General features: G+C 47.3%; 2 protein-coding genes across 4 annotated transcripts; one reads left to right on the top strand and one right to left on the bottom strand.

The window, feature by feature from the left end:
* Positions 1-581: 581 nt before the first annotated feature.
* Positions 582-12,944, bottom strand: SELENOS (selenoprotein S). Of its 3 annotated transcripts, none has more exons than XM_028706309.2 (6): positions 12,789-12,944; positions 9,244-9,372; positions 7,584-7,690; positions 5,181-5,270; positions 4,796-4,874; positions 582-2,508 (listed from the first exon to the last, which is right to left on the bottom strand). In XM_028706309.2, exons 1-6 carry the CDS (start codon positions 12,859-12,861, stop codon positions 2,429-2,431), a joined length of 558 nt encoding a protein of 185 aa, XP_028562142.2. In that variant the 5' UTR covers positions 12,862-12,944; the 3' UTR covers positions 582-2,428. The 3 variants fall into 3 exon arrangements, with proteins under 3 accessions (XP_028562142.2, XP_028562143.2, XP_028562144.2); XM_028706310.2 differs by having other exon boundaries at positions 4,796-4,871; XM_028706311.2 differs by lacking the exon at positions 582-2,508 and adding an exon at positions 3,635-3,982.
* Positions 12,945-14,256: 1,312 nt separating this feature from the next.
* On the top strand, positions 14,257-17,310 carry LOC114584821 (F-box/LRR-repeat protein 14-like). The gene has a single exon (XM_028706948.2). It carries the CDS (start codon positions 14,484-14,486, stop codon positions 16,032-16,034), a length of 1,551 nt encoding a protein of 516 aa, XP_028562781.2. The 5' UTR covers positions 14,257-14,483; the 3' UTR covers positions 16,035-17,310.
* The last annotated feature ends 1,252 nt before the right edge of the window (positions 17,311-18,562 follow it).

Raw genomic sequence — 18,562 nt, 5'->3', positions numbered from 1 at the left:
GTAACTTGCTTTTGAGAGGATCACATCCGTGGCAGACTTGGGGACTGCTGCTGAAGATAGTTTCTCGTGAGTTCTTCCCCCGACTTGTTTTAGTCTGCTGTACTTTACAGGGCAATCCTATATAATGCCAACACTCAACGGGGCTTACTCCCAAGTTAAGTGTGTACAGCAGTAGCCACCAACATGCTTTCCTCCTCAAGTTGTGGACTCCAAGACCCACCAACCCTGACTTTCAAGGCCAATGGTTAGGGCTAATAGGAGTTAGTAATCCAGCCAACATCAAGAGAGCACCATATTGGCTTTCCCCCATATACAAGGACTACAGCCCTAGCTTTGGGTTTCGTTTCCAATTGTTTTATTTACATGGTAGTCTTTATTTCTGCACTGCTTGCAAGCCTCTTTTATTTCTCCTTTTTGTCAAAGAAGGAGTCCAAAGTATTTCAAACACATGCAGATAATATCCTCCTCTCCAGCAAAATTTTAGGTTGCAAGCTAAGCTCCCTTAGCAAGACCTGCTTTGTTTTGGGTATGTTTCCTCCCCTCCCTTATGCTTCTCTGCAAAGACTCCTGTACGCTGCTAGCACTATATAAATAACATTTATTAATTAACAATATTTTGAGCGGGGAGGGAGGGGCGGGGAAGGAAGAAAAAGCCACACACAACCAATTTACTTGCTTGAGACACATCTATTAAGCTAGAATACATACTTCTCTATAGAAAAAAGCTATAGAAATTGCTGTAATGTTATTTACAGTATATATATATTTGTCATACAAAGCTGAGAACATAAAAAGAAATGGCAAAAACTCTCCACTTGCTGTCTAGTTTCAGCAGCCATTAGTGGTACGTTCACCATTTATAAGGACTGCATCATTCAAGGCTGCTTGGTACAGGGACAATCGCATCCATAACTGTGGATGTTGAAAATTCCCAAAGGCAGGGCTGGGGAACCTGTGGACCTCTGGATGTTGCTGGACTACAACTCCCATCAGCCCTGACAATTGGCTGTGGTGGCTGGGGCTGAATGGGAGTTGGAGTCAGAAAACCTGGAGTGCATCAGGATTGGGAAGGCTGGTTTCATGTGTTTCTCACACAATACTTTCCTTGTTTACATAGGAGAGATGGAGCAACAGAAACATTAACACATGCTTGGGGCTTTTGTATGCAACTTTGACAGAGATGATCATAATAGATTATTTACTCTCATCCTATTAAAAATACCCAGGAATGATATTTGAATTGTATTCGGCCTCGTTACTGGAAAAATAATGGAAACTGGTGCTGAATCTCTTTTAAACTGCAAGAGACCCATAAAAGACTATCTTGTTAATTTCATTTGTGGTTTGTTCCTGTCCTTGGTCTATATAAGTACCATATATTCTAATTTGGCGTATGTTAAAAGTTGTGTGATCTTCATATTTTAACGTGCCTTTATGAGGTCTTTTGACTATGTTAAGATTTGAATTTGTGGTGTTTTGCTGGGGGCTGATGGGGGTTGGAGCATGACAGTAGCATCTTGAAAGTCACAGGTTCCTCAGTGATGCTCAGAGCCAAGCTCAAAACAAATCCATCAATCATGCTACCTGACCACCTTGCCGGCAGGAAGTTTGGGTGGAAAAGCCAGTTAGGAAACGGTGGGCAGGAAACCCACCTGGTCCTAACACCCAAAGCAGTGTCGTTCTACCTAACCATTACTTGCACCGACTTGCCAGCACACTTCCCCAGTGTCAGTTTGTTCCGCTACTTTGAGAAAATTCCAGTTTTGATGCCTGAAGCTCACTTTTGAAGGGGGGGGGTATCACACGCTGCCCTTTAAAACAGGCTTTTCTCCAGCAGAGTCCAAACCACTCTCAGCAGAAGGTTAAGTCACAAGCCCTCTTGCAAGGCAGAATGGGCAACATCCCCATTTCACAGAAAAGGCGTCTCAAAAGAAAAGCCCGTCATCCAGACTAAAGTGCAAAGCCATGGCCACCAGGCCTCTGGGAAAGGAAAGGAACTGTCCGCCCCCGTCCCGCGAGCATCGCTTTTTGTCAACGCTCACCATTTATTTTGGGCAGCTTGGCTACATTAAAATGTTTTGGAAATTCGACGTTGCGCTCCTCCACTCAACGCAAGCATTTTTGCTTCCCAGATGCAATGATCTCCCCACCCCCCATGCGCTGTTCCTGTGGTTCTCCTGACCCCTCCCCCTAGCCAATTTCAAGGGGCACAAGGAGGGAAGAGAGGGAGGAATGCCCCAATGTGCAAACTAAAAGTACCTGCTCAGGGCTTCTGCAGACAGGATTCAGTAGCTGAATCCCACCTGTTACAGTGCTAAAAACAGCCCCCCACCCAAAGTCCCTGTGCCAAGCAGCCCACAGACAGCCACAGTTGTGGAGTTAAGTTAATGCCTGCCGGTGTCTATGGACAGCACCGGCAGAATTAGCCTCATCCACCTGAGGAAGGCCCGCGGCGCCCTGGTCTCCACGAACAAGTCCCGCCACCTTCTCCAGAAAGGGGGTTGTAACCTGGGAGAAGAGAGGAGCAAGAAAGAAACCATAGCATGACTGTTCAAGGAAAAGAAAGGGAGTTACAGCACAGTCTCTTGAGTGACTTGAAAATGTGGTCCAGACATTTAGCTCTAACCTCACTTTTGAAACCAATTACAGTGGTGCCGCAGAAGTCAAATGGAATCCGTTCCAGAAGTCCGTTTGACTTCCAAAACATTCGGAAACCAAAGTGCAGCTTCTGATTGGCTGCAGGAAGCTCCTGCAGCCAATTGGAAGCCCCGTCAGACGTTCAGGTTCCAAAGAACGTTCGCAAACCGGAACACTCACTTCCATGTTTGCGGCATTCGGGAGCCCAAACAGAAGAGTACCAAGGCATTTGGGATCCAAGGCACAACTACGTTCCACTCACTTTTCTACTATATCAATAGATTTCAACAATTTAGGGGGTGGGGAAAAGTCTCCCTTTATATCACGCGTGAGTTTTATGAGAATTCAGTTCCATTGACAGGTGCGCCATTACAGACAAAATAGCAACACTTGAGGCTACAGGCCTATAAAATACTTCATTTTATTACACTGAATGAAGTGAGAGTCAAGTCAACACTCATTCCCCTTTGTAACTTTCAATAGTGCCCCCCCCCCCAAAAAAAATGCTCATGACAAAGAGAATATATCCTGGATATACTGTATCTTGGAATCAAATAAGGCTGGCTCTTATGATGGTTTAAGGACTTGTTGGGAACATGATTTAGGTGAGCTCTCCCACTGCATGGGTTAACATTTGGGACAACGCCCCATCTGTGCTAGTTTTAATCTGGGTATATGAAAACCTCCTAAAGATAGTTTGCTATTGCTACATGTCGTCCTACTTATTAAGCAAGATCAACCAATTAAAAGCTTGACCAATTAAAAGTGCTGGTGTGAACTGGATCATAGAAATCGTGAGTAAAATGGGACAAAACCTTTTGCCAAATCCCAAACGGGATCTCCTCTTTACTAATTGCACCCAAACTCACTACAAGAAGAACATTGGAAGCTGACTTGTTTTTAGCACTGCCATGGTCAAAGCTGGAGCCTGTCCCTCATGGAGAAACTACTACTCCATCACATTCGGACCAGAAGTAATCAAACTACAGAAGACACATTCTCTATGAATTGGTTCGTGTTTATTCAATACGCTGCAACCAAAGAGCATGGTTTCCATCCTCCATTAACTCAAGAAAGCACTGGCTCAAACACTTTGAATGGTTCTTGAAATTATACGTTTCATTTCATGTTTGCATATGTTGCTTTGTAATCTGATTTAAACAATAAAAAGAGGACTGTAGGGTTGTTGTTTTTAAAAAACAGCATAGCCATGTGGGGCTCTGTTTAGGCTAAATTAGTATTCTCATTAATTGATTGGTTATTTTTAATCAATGGTATGCACTTGAATTTATTGTATTTTATGCTGGAAACTGTCCTGGAATGAGTTGATGAGATGAAGGTCAGTCTACAAATTAATAATAATAGTAATAGTAATAGTAATAATAATAATAATAATAATAATAATAATAATAATCCCTCTGCACTATAAATCTGGACAGACAAAAGAAAGCACTTTACAAGGTGCGTAGTTAAAAAATTGAATTTGCTCCCCAAAAATGTAGTGATGGTTGCCAACTTGGATGGTTTCCAAGAGGATTAGACAAATTTGTGGAGAATAAAGCGATCAATGGCTCCTAGTCATGCTGGCTATGCTCCACCTCCATGGTTGGAGGCAGTAATGCTTGTTGAGAATCACAAGAGAGAAGGTTATTGCACTCAGGTCCTGCATCTGGGCTTCACATGCACATCTGAGCCTTTGGTCAAATCCAGCAGTGCGTTTATGTTCTTATGGTCTACAACAATTCCCATTGGTAAAGCTGATTCAGGGCACAGGAAACTGGTCGATGCTGAGTTAGGCCATTAAGCTGAGCACTGCCTCTGAATACCAGTTGCAGAGAATCGTAAGTGGGGGGGGGGGAGTGCTGTTTGCTCAGGCCCTGCTTCCTATGGTCATCTAGTGGACCACTGTGAGAACAGCATGTTGGACAAGATGCCCAGTGGTCTGATCTGGTAGGGCTCTTCTTATGACAAAGCAAAACTTGTTCCAATGTGTTGTGAACACTGCGAGGCCTAGGCGGAACCTCCCCATCAGCGGATACTTTCCCCATTAAGCTGCATGCAACTGTGTTGAACCAGTCACAGGGAGCGCCCGGCAGGAGGACAGAACTAAGTGTGAGACCCAAAACTTTGTTTGCTGTTAAACAGACTTGGAACTTACCAGCACCTCGCAAAGGTTTCCTGTTGGGTTTTGGCTTTGGGGCAGCAGCCGCTGCAGATGCTCCAGGCTCAGGTTCCTGCTGTTTAGAGGAAGAGTTAATTCAGCAATTTTAGCTCATTCTCAATTTTGAATGCAGTGGTACCTCGGTTTTCGAACGTCTCGGAAGTCGAACATTTCGATTTTTGAATGCTGAAAACCCGGAAGTAAATGTCAAATGGCTTCCGCTGAGTTTATTTTCAATTTTCTCTATTGAATTTGCAAACCACCATTTGAGCCTTGGCTTTCAAATGTTTTGGAATTCGAACAGTCTTCCAGAACGGACTATGTTCAAAAATCGAGGTACCCCTGTATATTTGTCCCTCCCTTCCCAAAAGACCAAACCAACCTGATTCTGTTTCAGGGTCTCCTTATAACTTTTGCCTTCCTGCATGCTTTCCCACATGACAATCTTCTGCCTTCTCTTCTCTTCTTCAGCCTAAGGAGCAACAACAGATTTATTTTAGACTATTTTAAAAAGCCTGATAACAAAATGTAGTTCAGACCTACACCAACTTGGGTAAGCCACCCAACTGAATGTGCGTCTAGCATGTGCCAACTCAACTGCTTTGATCTGCAGAATCGGCACTTTTATCAGCGCCATGTAACATTCATTCTGCAGCTGCAAGAAATGTGGCAGTACCTAATCTCTGGAGCTTCCTGCCTACAGATAAGAGGCCAGTATCTTCACTGTACTGTTTTCCATTCCTGCTAAAAAACACCCCAACCCTTTTTTATTTAAGCAATCCTACTCAATAAATGTAAATCTTATCATGTATATTTGTTTTTTAAATACTATTGATTTGATCTACATTTCTATAAATGTATATTGTCACCTTGTTTTTAATGTCTGTTGATGCATCACTGTATTCACAGCCTAGGACCCTCGTACCTACGGGACCGCCTCTCCCGGTATGCCCCACGGAGAGCTTCAAGGTCCATAAATACCAACACCCTAGTGGTCCCGGGCCCTAAGGAAGTTAGATTAGCTTCAACCAGAGCCAGGGCCTTTTCAACACTGGCTCCGGCCTGGTGGAACGCTCTGCCTCATGAGACCAGGGCCCCGCAGGGCCTGTAAGACAGAGTTGTTCCGCCTGGCCTTTGGCTTGGAGCCAATTTGATTCCCTCCCCCTCTTTCTTTTTTCTTTTTCCTTTCTCCTCCTGTGATGAGGCTGCACTTTAATATTTCAATGTTTCAATATTTTAATTGTTGTATTTTAATCTTGTTTTTAAGTTGTACTCATTCAACTTGTTTTTATTATTGCTTGTTAGCCGCCCTGAGCCTGGCCTTGACTGGGGAGGGGAGGGTATAAATAAAAATGATGATGATGAATATTTTATACTATCAAAGTGCTTAAGAGTTTTATTTTCAGTTGATCATGCTGCATATAAATCTTATTAAATAAAGCAAGCACAGCTTCCCAGCCATGGCAGACCTTGGATCAGCCTCCTCTCTCAACTGCAAGCCTGAGACTTGATGATAAGGGACCTGGGAAGCCACAACAAACAGCTGATTGGGTCATAAGGTGTGCAAGCCTGGTTTAGGCAGACAGAAACAGAAAAATCTGCAACCAGGTCCTAGAGAGTCAATGCTTAATTGCAACATCTGCTATCTAAGAGGGTACAGAGTTGTTTGACGACGCCATGCAGAGTTTTGCTTTTGTGGCAGTGGAGCTTGTTTTCCAGAAAGTATCCTCACAGGGCATTACCTAGATACAGGCTGAATAGCTAATATGCAAGGTCTATAAAATGATACACCTTAAAAAGTTAAAACAAACACCAGTCAACATCTTTTAAAGACACAGGGAACTCCCCTGCGAGAACTCTCAGTCCAGTAAGAGCCTCAGTCTGGTGGCAGAGTGTCCCTTCTCTCGGCTACAGGGAAAAAGTACCGAGCAAAACCAGACTGTCCCGCCTTCATTTGAGCAGGCTTAGAAACGCTAAGTGGGCAGTAGGAGCAGGAAGGAGCAGGCACAAATGGCACGGAGAGGCCACTGCAGCCATTCACTGCAGTGCTACTCCTTTCAGGGCTGGGCTCTTGAAAGGGGGCAAGTTATCCAGGATGATTGCCACCAGGCCCAGTAAGCTTTCTGGGGCATGATTTGGAGAGACAGGCTCCTCAAAACAGCCACAGGCACACGAGTGATGCACTCATCAAGGCCAGCACAACTTCCCCCACCCCTAGCCCTGAAAGGAATAGCATCACCAGCCACCATCTACTTTCCTCAAATGCCTTTGGCCCCCAATGTAGCATCTATACATTCGAGGGTGGGATCCAGAGGCACCAGGGCAGAGAGGAAGAGGGACAGAGACAGTGGCCACTGCAGGGATCCTGCCTGGAGTTTTTCCTTTCAGCACCAGACACTTACAATTATTTCCTCCCCCATCCCTAAATTTCAAAACCTGATGTCCACTCTAGTGGACTTCTTGGGGTCCACGGCATTTGCCCTACCATGCTGGATGTGGTCAGTGCCACTGCCTTTGCATGCAGTTCTCGCCATGGCCACATAACCTGAATCACTCATTCTTGGGCAAGCTAAAGTAGCTTGGCTGGGCAGCAAGAGACTGCCCTCAAACGGTTCACCAGTTCTTTTTCCCCGCAGGAGGGAAGGAGTACATAAAAGGCCAACTCAATACAGGGTGCTTATTTTCCCTGGAATGCAAGGAGTTGGCAGGCCCACGAGTCAGCATAGTTTTACCAAACATCTGTTTGACTGTCAAACACAAGGCCACCTGGCTCGAACAGCATTACCTTCTTCTGTTTTTCTTTGAATTTTTCTGCTTGCTCATTCAACTCTTCTTGCATGCGCAGACGGGCTGCGAGCAGAGCTTCCTGTCGTCTCACCACAGCATCAGGTTCTAAACCAATCACAGAAAAGAGTTATCAAAAGCTGAGATCACAAAGTAGTCCAAAGAGGCTCCAGATACTTTCATCCTGTTGGTTATCCTCTGTCTGTGTGAGAGAGAAACATTTTTTTTTCCAGAAACAGAGAAGAAGTTTCAAGAAGCAGCATAAAGCTGAGATTATTTTATCTGTGCAAGGACATTTTTCGTGGGAACTGTTCTTTGGACATGCAGAGTATGACAGGAAGTACTGATAACAATGGTTCTGTGGAATTTGTTGTGTCTCTTGCTTGCGTCTTGCGGTGAGAGAAGAAGACAGAGAGGCTTGGACTCTTGCTGGGCTCTAAGCATGCCTTGACCAGGGCAGTGGTGAATGTCTGTATATATTTGCCACCAATATGCTTTTATACCTGTCAAGTAAACCTCTACACTTGACTGAATCTTTATGGTGTCCATGAGTGTTTACTGCCTACTGTGTGTACCTTCAACCCCAAAGACGATTCCAAGGCAGGAGCTGTGTTGAGATATAAGTCTGCTGAGTATGGATACTGGCACAAAATGCACAGTGAAAGCAATGCCTGACCCTTCTAAATCATCCACCAGAGGTTGATGGATTGATCCAATCGTTCCCAATATAAGCCAATCCCAACTTAGCTAACTTTCCCCGCAATACCATCCAGAAATAATTAGTTAACCCCCTCTGCATTATTTTGACTGGTTCACCTGAATAGTCAAACTGAAATCTACAATTCACTAATTGCAAAGTCACTCCTGGCCCTTTCAGATGTTTGTTTTGTTAACAAAGCTTGGAGGGAGACCAGATGCCGGCTGCTGTCTAGAGAACAGGGACATTGCTTCTGCACACTTCTGAAAACCTCCTGGGTCCCCTTCCTACAGAAGGAGGGTTTGGGGACCCTCCAAAGAATCACCTGGCTGAAGGGGCAAAACACCTACCCAGGCCCAGGTGTGCCAGGAAGATACAGGTGACTCCCCACTTTACACCAGGGTTACATTCCAGGTCCCCATGTGCATAAGCAAAGTTGTGTAAAGTGGGAAGCACCCTTTAAACACCATTAAAACACCCTCTCTGCCGCTTTCTCTTCAATCCATACCAAAAATACTGTATCCAAAAATATCTACAACTAGAATTGAAGCTCTGGGGCTGGCTGGAGGCCGGAAGCTACGCAGGAAAACAGCTGCTGTGCTACCCTGCATATCAGCTGTTAGGTTGGGGAGAATAGGCACACTAGATGCCTGCCTTCTCGTTGTGGTCCATCAGGCCTCTGTGATGGGAACAACTAACAGTGCTGCTCTGGATGGTCTTAGTGAATGAGCTGGGATGTCATTCATTCAAATGGCCCAAGCTGTTCAGGGTCCAGGATACCTTAGCCCTTATATCCCAGCTCATTCACGAATATCATATGGAGGAGAAACTGTGGCCTGCGTGTGTGTCACACGTAGGCTGTGCACATAGATTTAGCTGTGTGAAGTATTATGGCATGTGTGTAAGTCACTCTGTATGGCAAAACAGTGCAAGACAACACATCCTCTCCCAATCCCATACAAACCAACAGCTGCTGCATCCAAGCGGGGCTGCGTCTTGCCTCGAAAGCTTCGTGAGAGCTTTTGTATAAGCAGATAGATCGCAACGGAACTGAGGAGGATGTACCACCCATAGTCTGCAAAAAGTGAGCCCACTGGAAGAGAACACAAACAGATACAATAATTAGGCTTGGCTGAAGGGTAGCAGGAGCCAACGTAATGCCCATACGATGCTGATGGACTCTCATCTGTCCCCATCAGCATGTCCATTGGATAAGGATGGGAAGTGAAGTCCAGCAACCATTCAAGAGGCACACAGTCTCTTGTGTACTCTTGTAGTTACTGGGGGTTAGAGATCTTCCCTGCATCGGGAAGTTTTTTAAATGTTTGATGCTTTATTATGTTTTATATATTCTGTAAGCCAGCCAGAGTAGCTAGAAAAACCCAACCAGATGGGCGATGTATTAATTAATAAAATTATTATTATTAACACCTACTATATTCTTTCATGAGACAGTTTCCTGAGCTTCTTTAGAGAAGTTTCCAAGCATCTTCCTCAAGGGGACAAATAATTTTGTTACACAGAAGTAAGTCAGCTCTTTGGTCATTTTTTACAACTGATTTGAGGCTGCAATTTTGGCCAAAACCCAAAGTGTCCCGTTCGAAATTTGAACAGATCCAGTTGGTGGAAAGGAGTCGGCAGCTCTGCCTGCAGCCTCCTGCAAACCACCAAGATCTGGTTCAGAGGGGTGGTGGTGGCACACACCTGAGCAGAAACAGCCAAGGCATTCACTCATGTGACATTGTGCAATTTCTAGTTTGCCACCTGCTCAGGTGACTTTAATAAATTCCTGACTGACTCAATCGCAGTATAACTTAAAGATAGCTTCAAACATTCAATACCCAACTGATCACTGCGTTCTGCAGGAGAGGGCAACTTGCAGATACCATCTTATCAGTAGGTCTATTCAACACATTATGTGGTGGTACTTACCTGTTGGAGCTTCCTCTTGTTACATATCAGAAAAGTGACATTTCTATAGTTTTTTGTGTGTTTCCTCTTCCAAAAAAGCCTTATAAGTCAAGATTCTTATACATGCACTAGTTTTAACTGAGCTGTAGCCAACATTGTCTGCTAGTGCAGGTACTCTTGTATTAGAGAACAGGTGAGTTTTAATGCTGCAGAACAGACAGCACAAGCTATTCTGCAACATATTTAGCAGTCATCTACTCCTGCATTCTTTTGCGCAACAATGTTTCACCAGTGGAACAACTATGCTAAGTGACTTTCACTTAGTGCTACATTGGATACACCCCATTTTTAGATATGCAATAGTTTTGAGTATCATTTTACGGTATTGTGAAGTCACTTTGAAATGCTTCATAGGAAGCAAATTCATAAATGAAATAAATTATTTTGCTTTCAACATTTTTATCCTACTTTTTAAACACGAATTCCAGCCATCTTGGCTACAAAGTGTCATAACATAACATTAATAAACACAAAACCATGAACTCCCTACTCACTGGGACTCAAAAAAGGGGGGTGGCGAGAAAGAAAAACAGCAGCTGGAAATTAGTCTAGAACGAGAATGACAAGCATGCTAGTTCCACACACCTAATCCACAAACTGGAGAGATAGCTTCTGAAGTGAGGAGCCTGCTCTGCATGTTCCCCCCACAAGAAACATTTAGTTTGCTAGAAAACCAGGAGTCTAAAATGCACAGCGTTCCCTCATGAGTACAAAAGGCCCGTGGAGGCTGAAAGTTTTCTCTGACGTGTGGAAGGTGGGGTGAATCTAGCCTGCTCTCCTTTATCATGTGAGCGATCTAGAACACCTGAATGCAGTTGCAAGTTATCAAACAGATTAAAGGCAAAAATCTCATCCAAGAGGCAGGGAAAATAATAAAACTGGTCACTTATTTTAGACAGCTATACAAAGCATGATACAAAGCTCTGTTCTGCTAGCGCAGCAGACTTCCACTTGTGCAAGGGAACTTTCCCCTGCTCTCCTCTGTAACCCCTGCTCCCTACCCCAAAATCTACCCCAGAGACATGGTGGAATGTCTGGAGCATATTTTGAAACTATGCAGGGAGAGGAGAAGAAGGGGAAGTCCCACTGCATGAGCAGAACGCCACATGCCCAGTGCTGGCTCCAGCCCTTAATATGAACAAAGCAAATAAATCATAAAGATAACAAATCGTAGCCACTGTAAGGTGCCATTTGTAGATTACTGCATGTCACTTTGAGAGCCACCCTTGGCTGAAAAGTAGGCCATAGGTACAATGCCATATTACACAGTACATGTGACACACAGTACATGATGTGGCACTTTTGTCTAGGTCTCGTCTGAGCCTGGATGGGAGATTTCCTGGGAACTCAAAATCCCATTAACCAAAGATATAAACTAAACAAATACTTAGTACACCAAAAATAAAAAAACAGAGGCGGAAGAACCTACAGGTTGCTTGATACTGCATGTATCGAGGTGGCATACATGGTTCTCCCCCTCCACATTTAAACTCTACAACAACCCTGTGAGGTAGGTTTTGCTGAGAGGCACTGTCTGGCCCTAGGTGAGCTTCATGGCTGAGTGAGGATTTGGATAAATGAGATGGTGGAGGCATTGCTGCATTTGGAGGAACTGGCGGCGGCAACAACTTTGGCGCTTTTTGCAGCGTTACATCGAAGCTAGCACAGCAGAACCATCCATATTGGAGGTTGCCATATTGCTTGCCCATGATTCCAGCTGGTGCAATGGAGACTTCTGCCACATCCTAACCCACCCCCGCATACAGGATTAGGAATTAGCATTGCTCTACTTCAGGCATCCCCAACCTGCGGCCCTCCAGATGTTTTGGCCTACAACTCCCAGGATCCCTAGCTAGCAGGACCAGTGGTCAGGGATGATGGGAATTATAGTCCAAAACATCTGGAGGGCTGAAGGCTGGGGATGCCTGCTCTACTTGTACCTGCATTCTCTCGCTTCCCTCCTCCCTCTCCATTCCTTTCCCCTCCTGTATCATATCTATCCAATTGCAAACCTTTGCAAACCTCCACGGAGCGCTTAGAACACTGTAGCAAGCCAGCCAGCAAACCAGTTTTTCTTTATCACGACATAGGCTTTAGGAAGCTGCCTTACAAAAAGTCAGACCATTGTTGGCCAATCCAGACCTCTGTTCACAGTGCTGGGATTTCAGACAGGAATTCTCTCAAAACCTTGCTTTGGAGATGGCGGGCACCTTCTGCACGCAAAGCAGAGGCTCTACCACTGACAGCTACAGCCCTCCCCCTGTGACAAATTGCGAGATTAGGCCCTTGAGAAGAGCTGCAAATTCACCTGCCTTTTGAAAAGGTGCCACAAAACGCAGCTGCTCCTCTACAGATCGACAGGCAGGCGATTTAACACCGATAAACAACGACGAGCCCTCTACTTTGCCCCCAGACAGCACCTGACAGCTTTAAGGTAGGCTATTCCTGAAAATGGAGGCTCTTCAAGGGCCGCTTCCTGGCCCCTCCGCCTCAAGAAAGCCATATGCTAATCCCCTTTCCCCCCAAAGACCCCCTCACCTGTCTGCTGAAGGAACTGGACCCCTTCCCGCTCCGGGGGCGGATTCCCCTCTTGCGCTGCCCCCAAATCCATCTCGCAGAAGACCCGGAACTGCAACTGACCCTCCTCCGCGGCAACATCCGGGTCCTGTTAGCCGTAATCACCACGCCCCTTTCGATAACTGTCCAATGAAAAAAACCGCAGCTCAGAACTCCAGTTCCGAGCCAATGAGGGCGTGGAGAAGCTTAAGCCAATCAGGAAGAGACAGGAGGGGGAAAACGGTGTTCCTCGAGGAAAGTGGAGGCGACAGGAGGGAGGAGCTACAGCCAATCCGGAGAAGGGGGAGGAGCGAAAGTTAAGATGACGGGGCAAAGTTTTGAAAGCGAAGGCAGCCGTCGCGTGGCGCGCTTTGCTAGGGAATAAGGTCTATGGCAGGGAGCGGGGCTTACTCCAGAGGAGACCTGCACGGGAAACAGCACAAAGCCTTTGCAAAGACTCTGGCAGCGGCGTTTGCGACATGTTGTTGTTTAGTTGTTGTGTCCGACTCTTCCTGACCCCATGGACCAGAGCACGCCAGGCACTCCTGTCTTCCACTGCCTCCCGCAGTTTGGTCAAACTCATGCTGGTAGCTTCGAGAACATTGTCGAACCATCTCGTCCTCTGTCGTCCCCTCCTCCTTGTGCCTTCCATCTTTCCCAACCTCAGGGTCTTTTCCAGGGAGTCTTCTCATGAGGTGGCCAAAGTATTGGAGCCTCAGCTTCAGGATCTGTCCTTCCAGTGAGCACTCAGGACTGATTTCCTTCAGAATGGAGAGGTTTGATCTTCTTGCGGTCCATGGGACTCTCAAGAGTCTCCTCCAGCACCATAATTCAAAAGCATCAATTCTTCGGCGATCAGCCTTCTTGATGGTCCAGCTCTCACTTCCATACATCACTACTGGGAAGTATGTTTGCGACATACTTACTGCATAAAAATGAAATAGCACTTGATTGTATTTTTTCTTTAAAAAAACACCTTCAACCCTCCCAAATTCTGCGAAGCAGCAGCAGCAGGGGTGCAGCCGGGTCAATCCAGGCCGGCCTTCGCCAACCTGGCGCCCCCTGAAAGCTTTGAACCGCAACTCCCATGATTATTAGCTAGCCGCTCGCGGGAATTGTAGTTCAGCACCTGGAGGGTAGCATGTTGGGCAAGGGGGCCAACTTGAAAGAAATATGGGGGGGGGAGTGGAAGCAGGCAAGCCCACACCGCATAAGCGGTCACATGACACGGCACACCCTATTTGAATGGCAATGCCTATCAACTTTGGGGGGCGGCCCCCTCAAATATTTTATAGGGGGGGGCTCGGCCCCTAGGAGCTGGCTCCTAAGATTTTGGGGGAGGAAGCACGGGCGTAGCCAGGATTTATGGGGGAGGCAAGTTTCATGTTAGGGGGACAGAACCTCAGATAAGTATTTTTATTGATTTACTTGATTTGGGTGGGGGGGCAGCTGCCCCCTGCTCCCCGTTTCCTTGGCTACGCCCATGGAAGCAAGACATGACTTTAGAATGATCCTGGAAGGGGCGGGGGCTCTGGCTTCACCCGCCCCATCGCTGGGCTGGGCTTCGGGCACAAGTAGCGGAGGACGGGTCCAGCAAGCAGCTAGTCTCGAGCAGCGCCGGGCGGCTAAGCAGACGCAAGGCGAAGTTTGCTGGTCTGCAGCCGGGCTCCGCAGGCAATGGGTCCCGGCGGGAGGAAGCGAAAGGCGCCCCCACCCGAGGACGATGACGGCGGCAGCAGCAGCAGCAGCGGTTCCGAGCAGGAGCCGCCGCCGCCGCCGCCCATCTCTCTCCTGCCTCCGGAGCTGCTGATCAAGATCTTCGAGTACCTGGACGACGAGGACCAGGTCCAGGTGTCGCAGGTGTGCCGCGACTGGCAAGCCGCTTCCTACCAGATCTTGTGGTGGCGTTCGGAGGCCCCCGTGTCCCTGTGCCATCTCCGCAACGACCCGTCGATGTTGGCCAACATGGCAGCCTGGGGCATCCGTCGGGTGCGGATCGTGATGACGCCCTGTGTCACCATGGGCTTCGTCAGCCACGCAACCTGCATCCCCGAAACCTACAGCGAGCTGTGCCGGGCTTTGCGGGCCGGGCTGCCCTCCCTGCGGGCGCTGAACATGACCGGCTGCCCATCCGTCACCAAGAGGAGCCTGGCGCAGATTGGCAAGCATCTGAAAGGCCTGGAGGAGCTGGTGCTGTTCGGGTGCAGGCATGTGAGTGACGCGGGCCTCCTGATCCTCAGCGACAGGCTGCTGCACCTGAAGAAGCTCAGCCTGGACCACTGCAACCTGGTCACCAACGCGGGTGTAGGGCACTTGGCGGGCATCACGGCAAGGGGCTGCCTGCAGCTGGAGTGCCTCAGCCTAGAGAACTGCGACAGACTCAGCGATGTTGCCCTCCACCATGTGGCCCAGGGCCTCCCCCGCCTGCGCTACCTCAGCGTCCGCTTCTGTGGGGGCATCAGAGATGAGGCTTTGGTGCCCCTGTCGCGCCTGACTAGGCTGAGAACCCTCAACCTGAGCTTCTGCCAGAGAATCACCGACGTGGGCGTTGGGCACCTCGCGGGCATCACTGCCGACGGCTGCCTGCAGTTGGAGGAACTCGACCTGGCGGGCTGCGGCCAGCTCAGCGATCATGCCGTCCGCTACGTGACCCAGGGCCTCCCCCGCCTGGTCCACCTCAGCCTCCGCTTCTGTGGGAATATCGGGGATGGGGCTCTGCTGTCCATGTCACTCCTGAGCAGGCTGAAGAGCCTCAACCTGAGCTTCTGCCAGAGAATCAGCGACGTGGGCATTGGGCACCTTGCGGGCATCACCAGCCGCGGCTGCCTGCAGCTGGAGGTGCTCGACCTTGAGGAATGCGAGCGGCTCACCAATCTCACCTGTCGGTATCTGGCCCAGGGTCTCTCCGGCTTGCGCCACCTCAAACTCTGCTGCTGTGAGAAGATCAGGGACGAGGGGCTGCTGTTCCTGTCGCGCATGAGCAGCCTGAACATCCTCGAAGTAAGCTACTGCAATATCACCGACAAGGGAATTGGGCACCTGGCAAGGGGATGCTTGCCCCTTTCAACCTTGAACATTACCTGCTGCGAGACTCTGGGAGACGCAAGTCTGGGTTATATCGTACGGGGCTTGGGCAGGCTGCGCAAGCTCTACCGCTGTGGTTGCAACTTCAGCCTCAACTGCATGCTAGAACTGGAGCAACAGATGCCTGGACTGTCGATTCTCTGAGAGCTGTGTAATCTGCCAAACAGTTTGTCTACTGACGTAGCTCGGTCAGTAGAGCACGAGACTCCTAATCTGTCAAGGAGACCCATGCTGGGCAAAATATTTCTGCATTGCAGGGGGTTGGACTAGATGACCCTTGTGGTTCTTTTCCAACTCTGCAGTTATATTACTGTTGCTTTTCACCAGTGTGCCTTTCCGTTTTGTATTTTTTCTGATAAAAAGCATGTGAAAACTAAGGGTATTTGGTTATTTTCTCCTCTATTCTGCAAACCATTTTCATTTTGTGTTGTCTCTTTCAGATGGTATGTCTGAGGTCATTAAGAGATAAAAACTTTCTTTTTAGTGATTTGTAAGTTGCCCTGGAAGCCTTTTTTTTGGCAGAGGAGAAGGATTTCTTTAAAAATCAAAAACAATCCCTAATTAGGTATTACTTCAGTTGCAAAAGTATGCAATTAGCAGACCTCTATTATTCCATGCTGTGCAACTGCTTCTACATTCCTGATGTCTTACGACAAAATAAAAAGTTTGCCAACCCTTTTGAAAAGAAAACAATACTATGAAAAAGCACACAGAAACTGAAAAACAAAAAAACAAGACCTGAAATCATAGCACCTTCACGGGTCCAGGAATTTTTGGCGCTACAAGTCTGGTGCTAAACACACTTGCCTGGGAACATGCACATTTTGTTTGTAGAAACAAATATGTTTTTAAAATAAAAATATTACCATGATACAAGAACATGAGAAAAGCCCTGCTGGATCAGGCCAAAGACCTATCTAGTCCATAAGATGCTTCTGTGAAGCCCAAAGGCAGGAGCAGAGAATGAATGAATGAGATCTTTATATGCGTCAGCCATCGGCCATAGCAATAAAACAATACAATATACAAAGAATAGAAATAAAAAGTCAATTATATAAAATACTGTGGTGTTTGCCCTCCTAGGTGTGTGACATCATACTGGGTTCATAAGGAAAGGGTTAACTAATTGTAAAATGCCTAACCTATAGGAACCCAAGGGGAGGAGTTCGAGTTCAAGTTCGAGTTGTTAAGAAGTCAGTCTGGAGTTAGAGAAGAGAGAGGGAGGATAAGTCTGTGGGTTGGGCTAGTCTGATGTGAGAGAATCTGTTAAGAGGAGTCAGACAAACAGTTGAGATAATCAGTCAGACGGTATTCGGAAGGTATAGGCCGGTAAAGAAACTAAGGTTAAGAAACTGACAAGAAAATTATCTGAGAAATCATAAACTTGTAAATGCTTATAAAATAAATTTATTTGGTTTAATTTTAACTGTCTGGACTCAGTGTGTACCCGAGAGTAACGGGTTTGTGGCAGCGGGGAAGAGAGCACAGTGGTGGCACAGGGATCAATAGACCGTCAAATGTCCGGGGAGCCTGTGTGATCGCCACAAATACATTTTAGGGTTCTGAATCAATAGTCAAATACAGTCATACCTCAGGTTACAGACGCTTCAGGTTGCGGGGGTTTTTGGGGTTACGGATGCGCCGAAACCCAGAAGTACCAGAACGGGTCACTTCCGGGTTTCAGTGGCCGCGCATGCGCAGAAGTGCTAAATCACGCTTTGTGCATGCACAGAAGCACCAAATTGCAACCCGTGTGCGCGCAGGTGCGGCGCTGCGGGTTGCGAACATGCCTCCCGCATGGATCACGTTCGCAACCCGAGCGTCCACTGTAGTGGATCTTATTCTGAGTGGCCCAACTAAAAACCTTGCAACCTTTGCTGTCACTTGCTCATCTTGATCTGCCAAGAGAAAGGACACTGGCAGTGGTTGGGCGACCCGGAATAGACAATAAAATAGGGGTGATAATCTCATTCCTCAAGTCTTTATAAAGAGTGCAAGCTAGAAGGGCATGTACCAATTCAGTATTGCCATCTCCACAGGGACATAAGCGTCTTCGTGTGGAATCCTTTGTGTGTGGGGGGGGGGATACTGTGGCAACCAATGGCAAATTTTGTGGGGCCTGGCGTGAGCCTGATCCAGATACTGATGCAGGATCTGTTTGCCAGTGCCTCCCATCACCTGCCACTCTTTGGGTGATCACAGGATGGGTGGGTGTAGAGTGGCTACATGGCTCTAGGCTTTGGCCCTGGCTGTGTTACTACAAAGAAGCAAGAGATGGAAGGTTTCGTGTGTGGTTCATAGCCCCATCCCAGACAGGACAGAAGCAGCTAGGTCAAGCCACAAGAAGCCCAGAGATCTAATGGTTGAGGGAGTCCCATCAATAAGAACTGGCCCCTCCTGCAGCAAGTAAAGAAGAGATACTTGCAATGTTAGTGCGCTCATACCCAGAGCATTTGCTAATAAACAAGGGTGGCAGCGGCAGGCCCTTAGACACTAAATATGGGAAATCTGCAGCCACTGACTTGATTTCACATGGGGTGGGGGCAAATGGAGAAGGCACAATTCAGAGTTCCACTGAGAATGATCTGTCTCTCCCCAGGCAGCTTCCCGGGTGCAAAGGAAGTAACATAAAACCCTGCCCACTTTTAGCTCTGGCTCCACTTACCACAAGC

Source organism: Podarcis muralis, chromosome 14 (genome assembly GCF_964188315.1).
Source record: "Podarcis muralis chromosome 14, rPodMur119.hap1.1, whole genome shotgun sequence".
In the NCBI taxonomy this organism is placed as follows: Eukaryota; Metazoa; Chordata; class Lepidosauria; order Squamata; family Lacertidae; genus Podarcis; species Podarcis muralis.
Note: the sequence above shows the minus strand (reverse complement) of the source record. Positions and strands in the feature narration are given on the sequence as shown.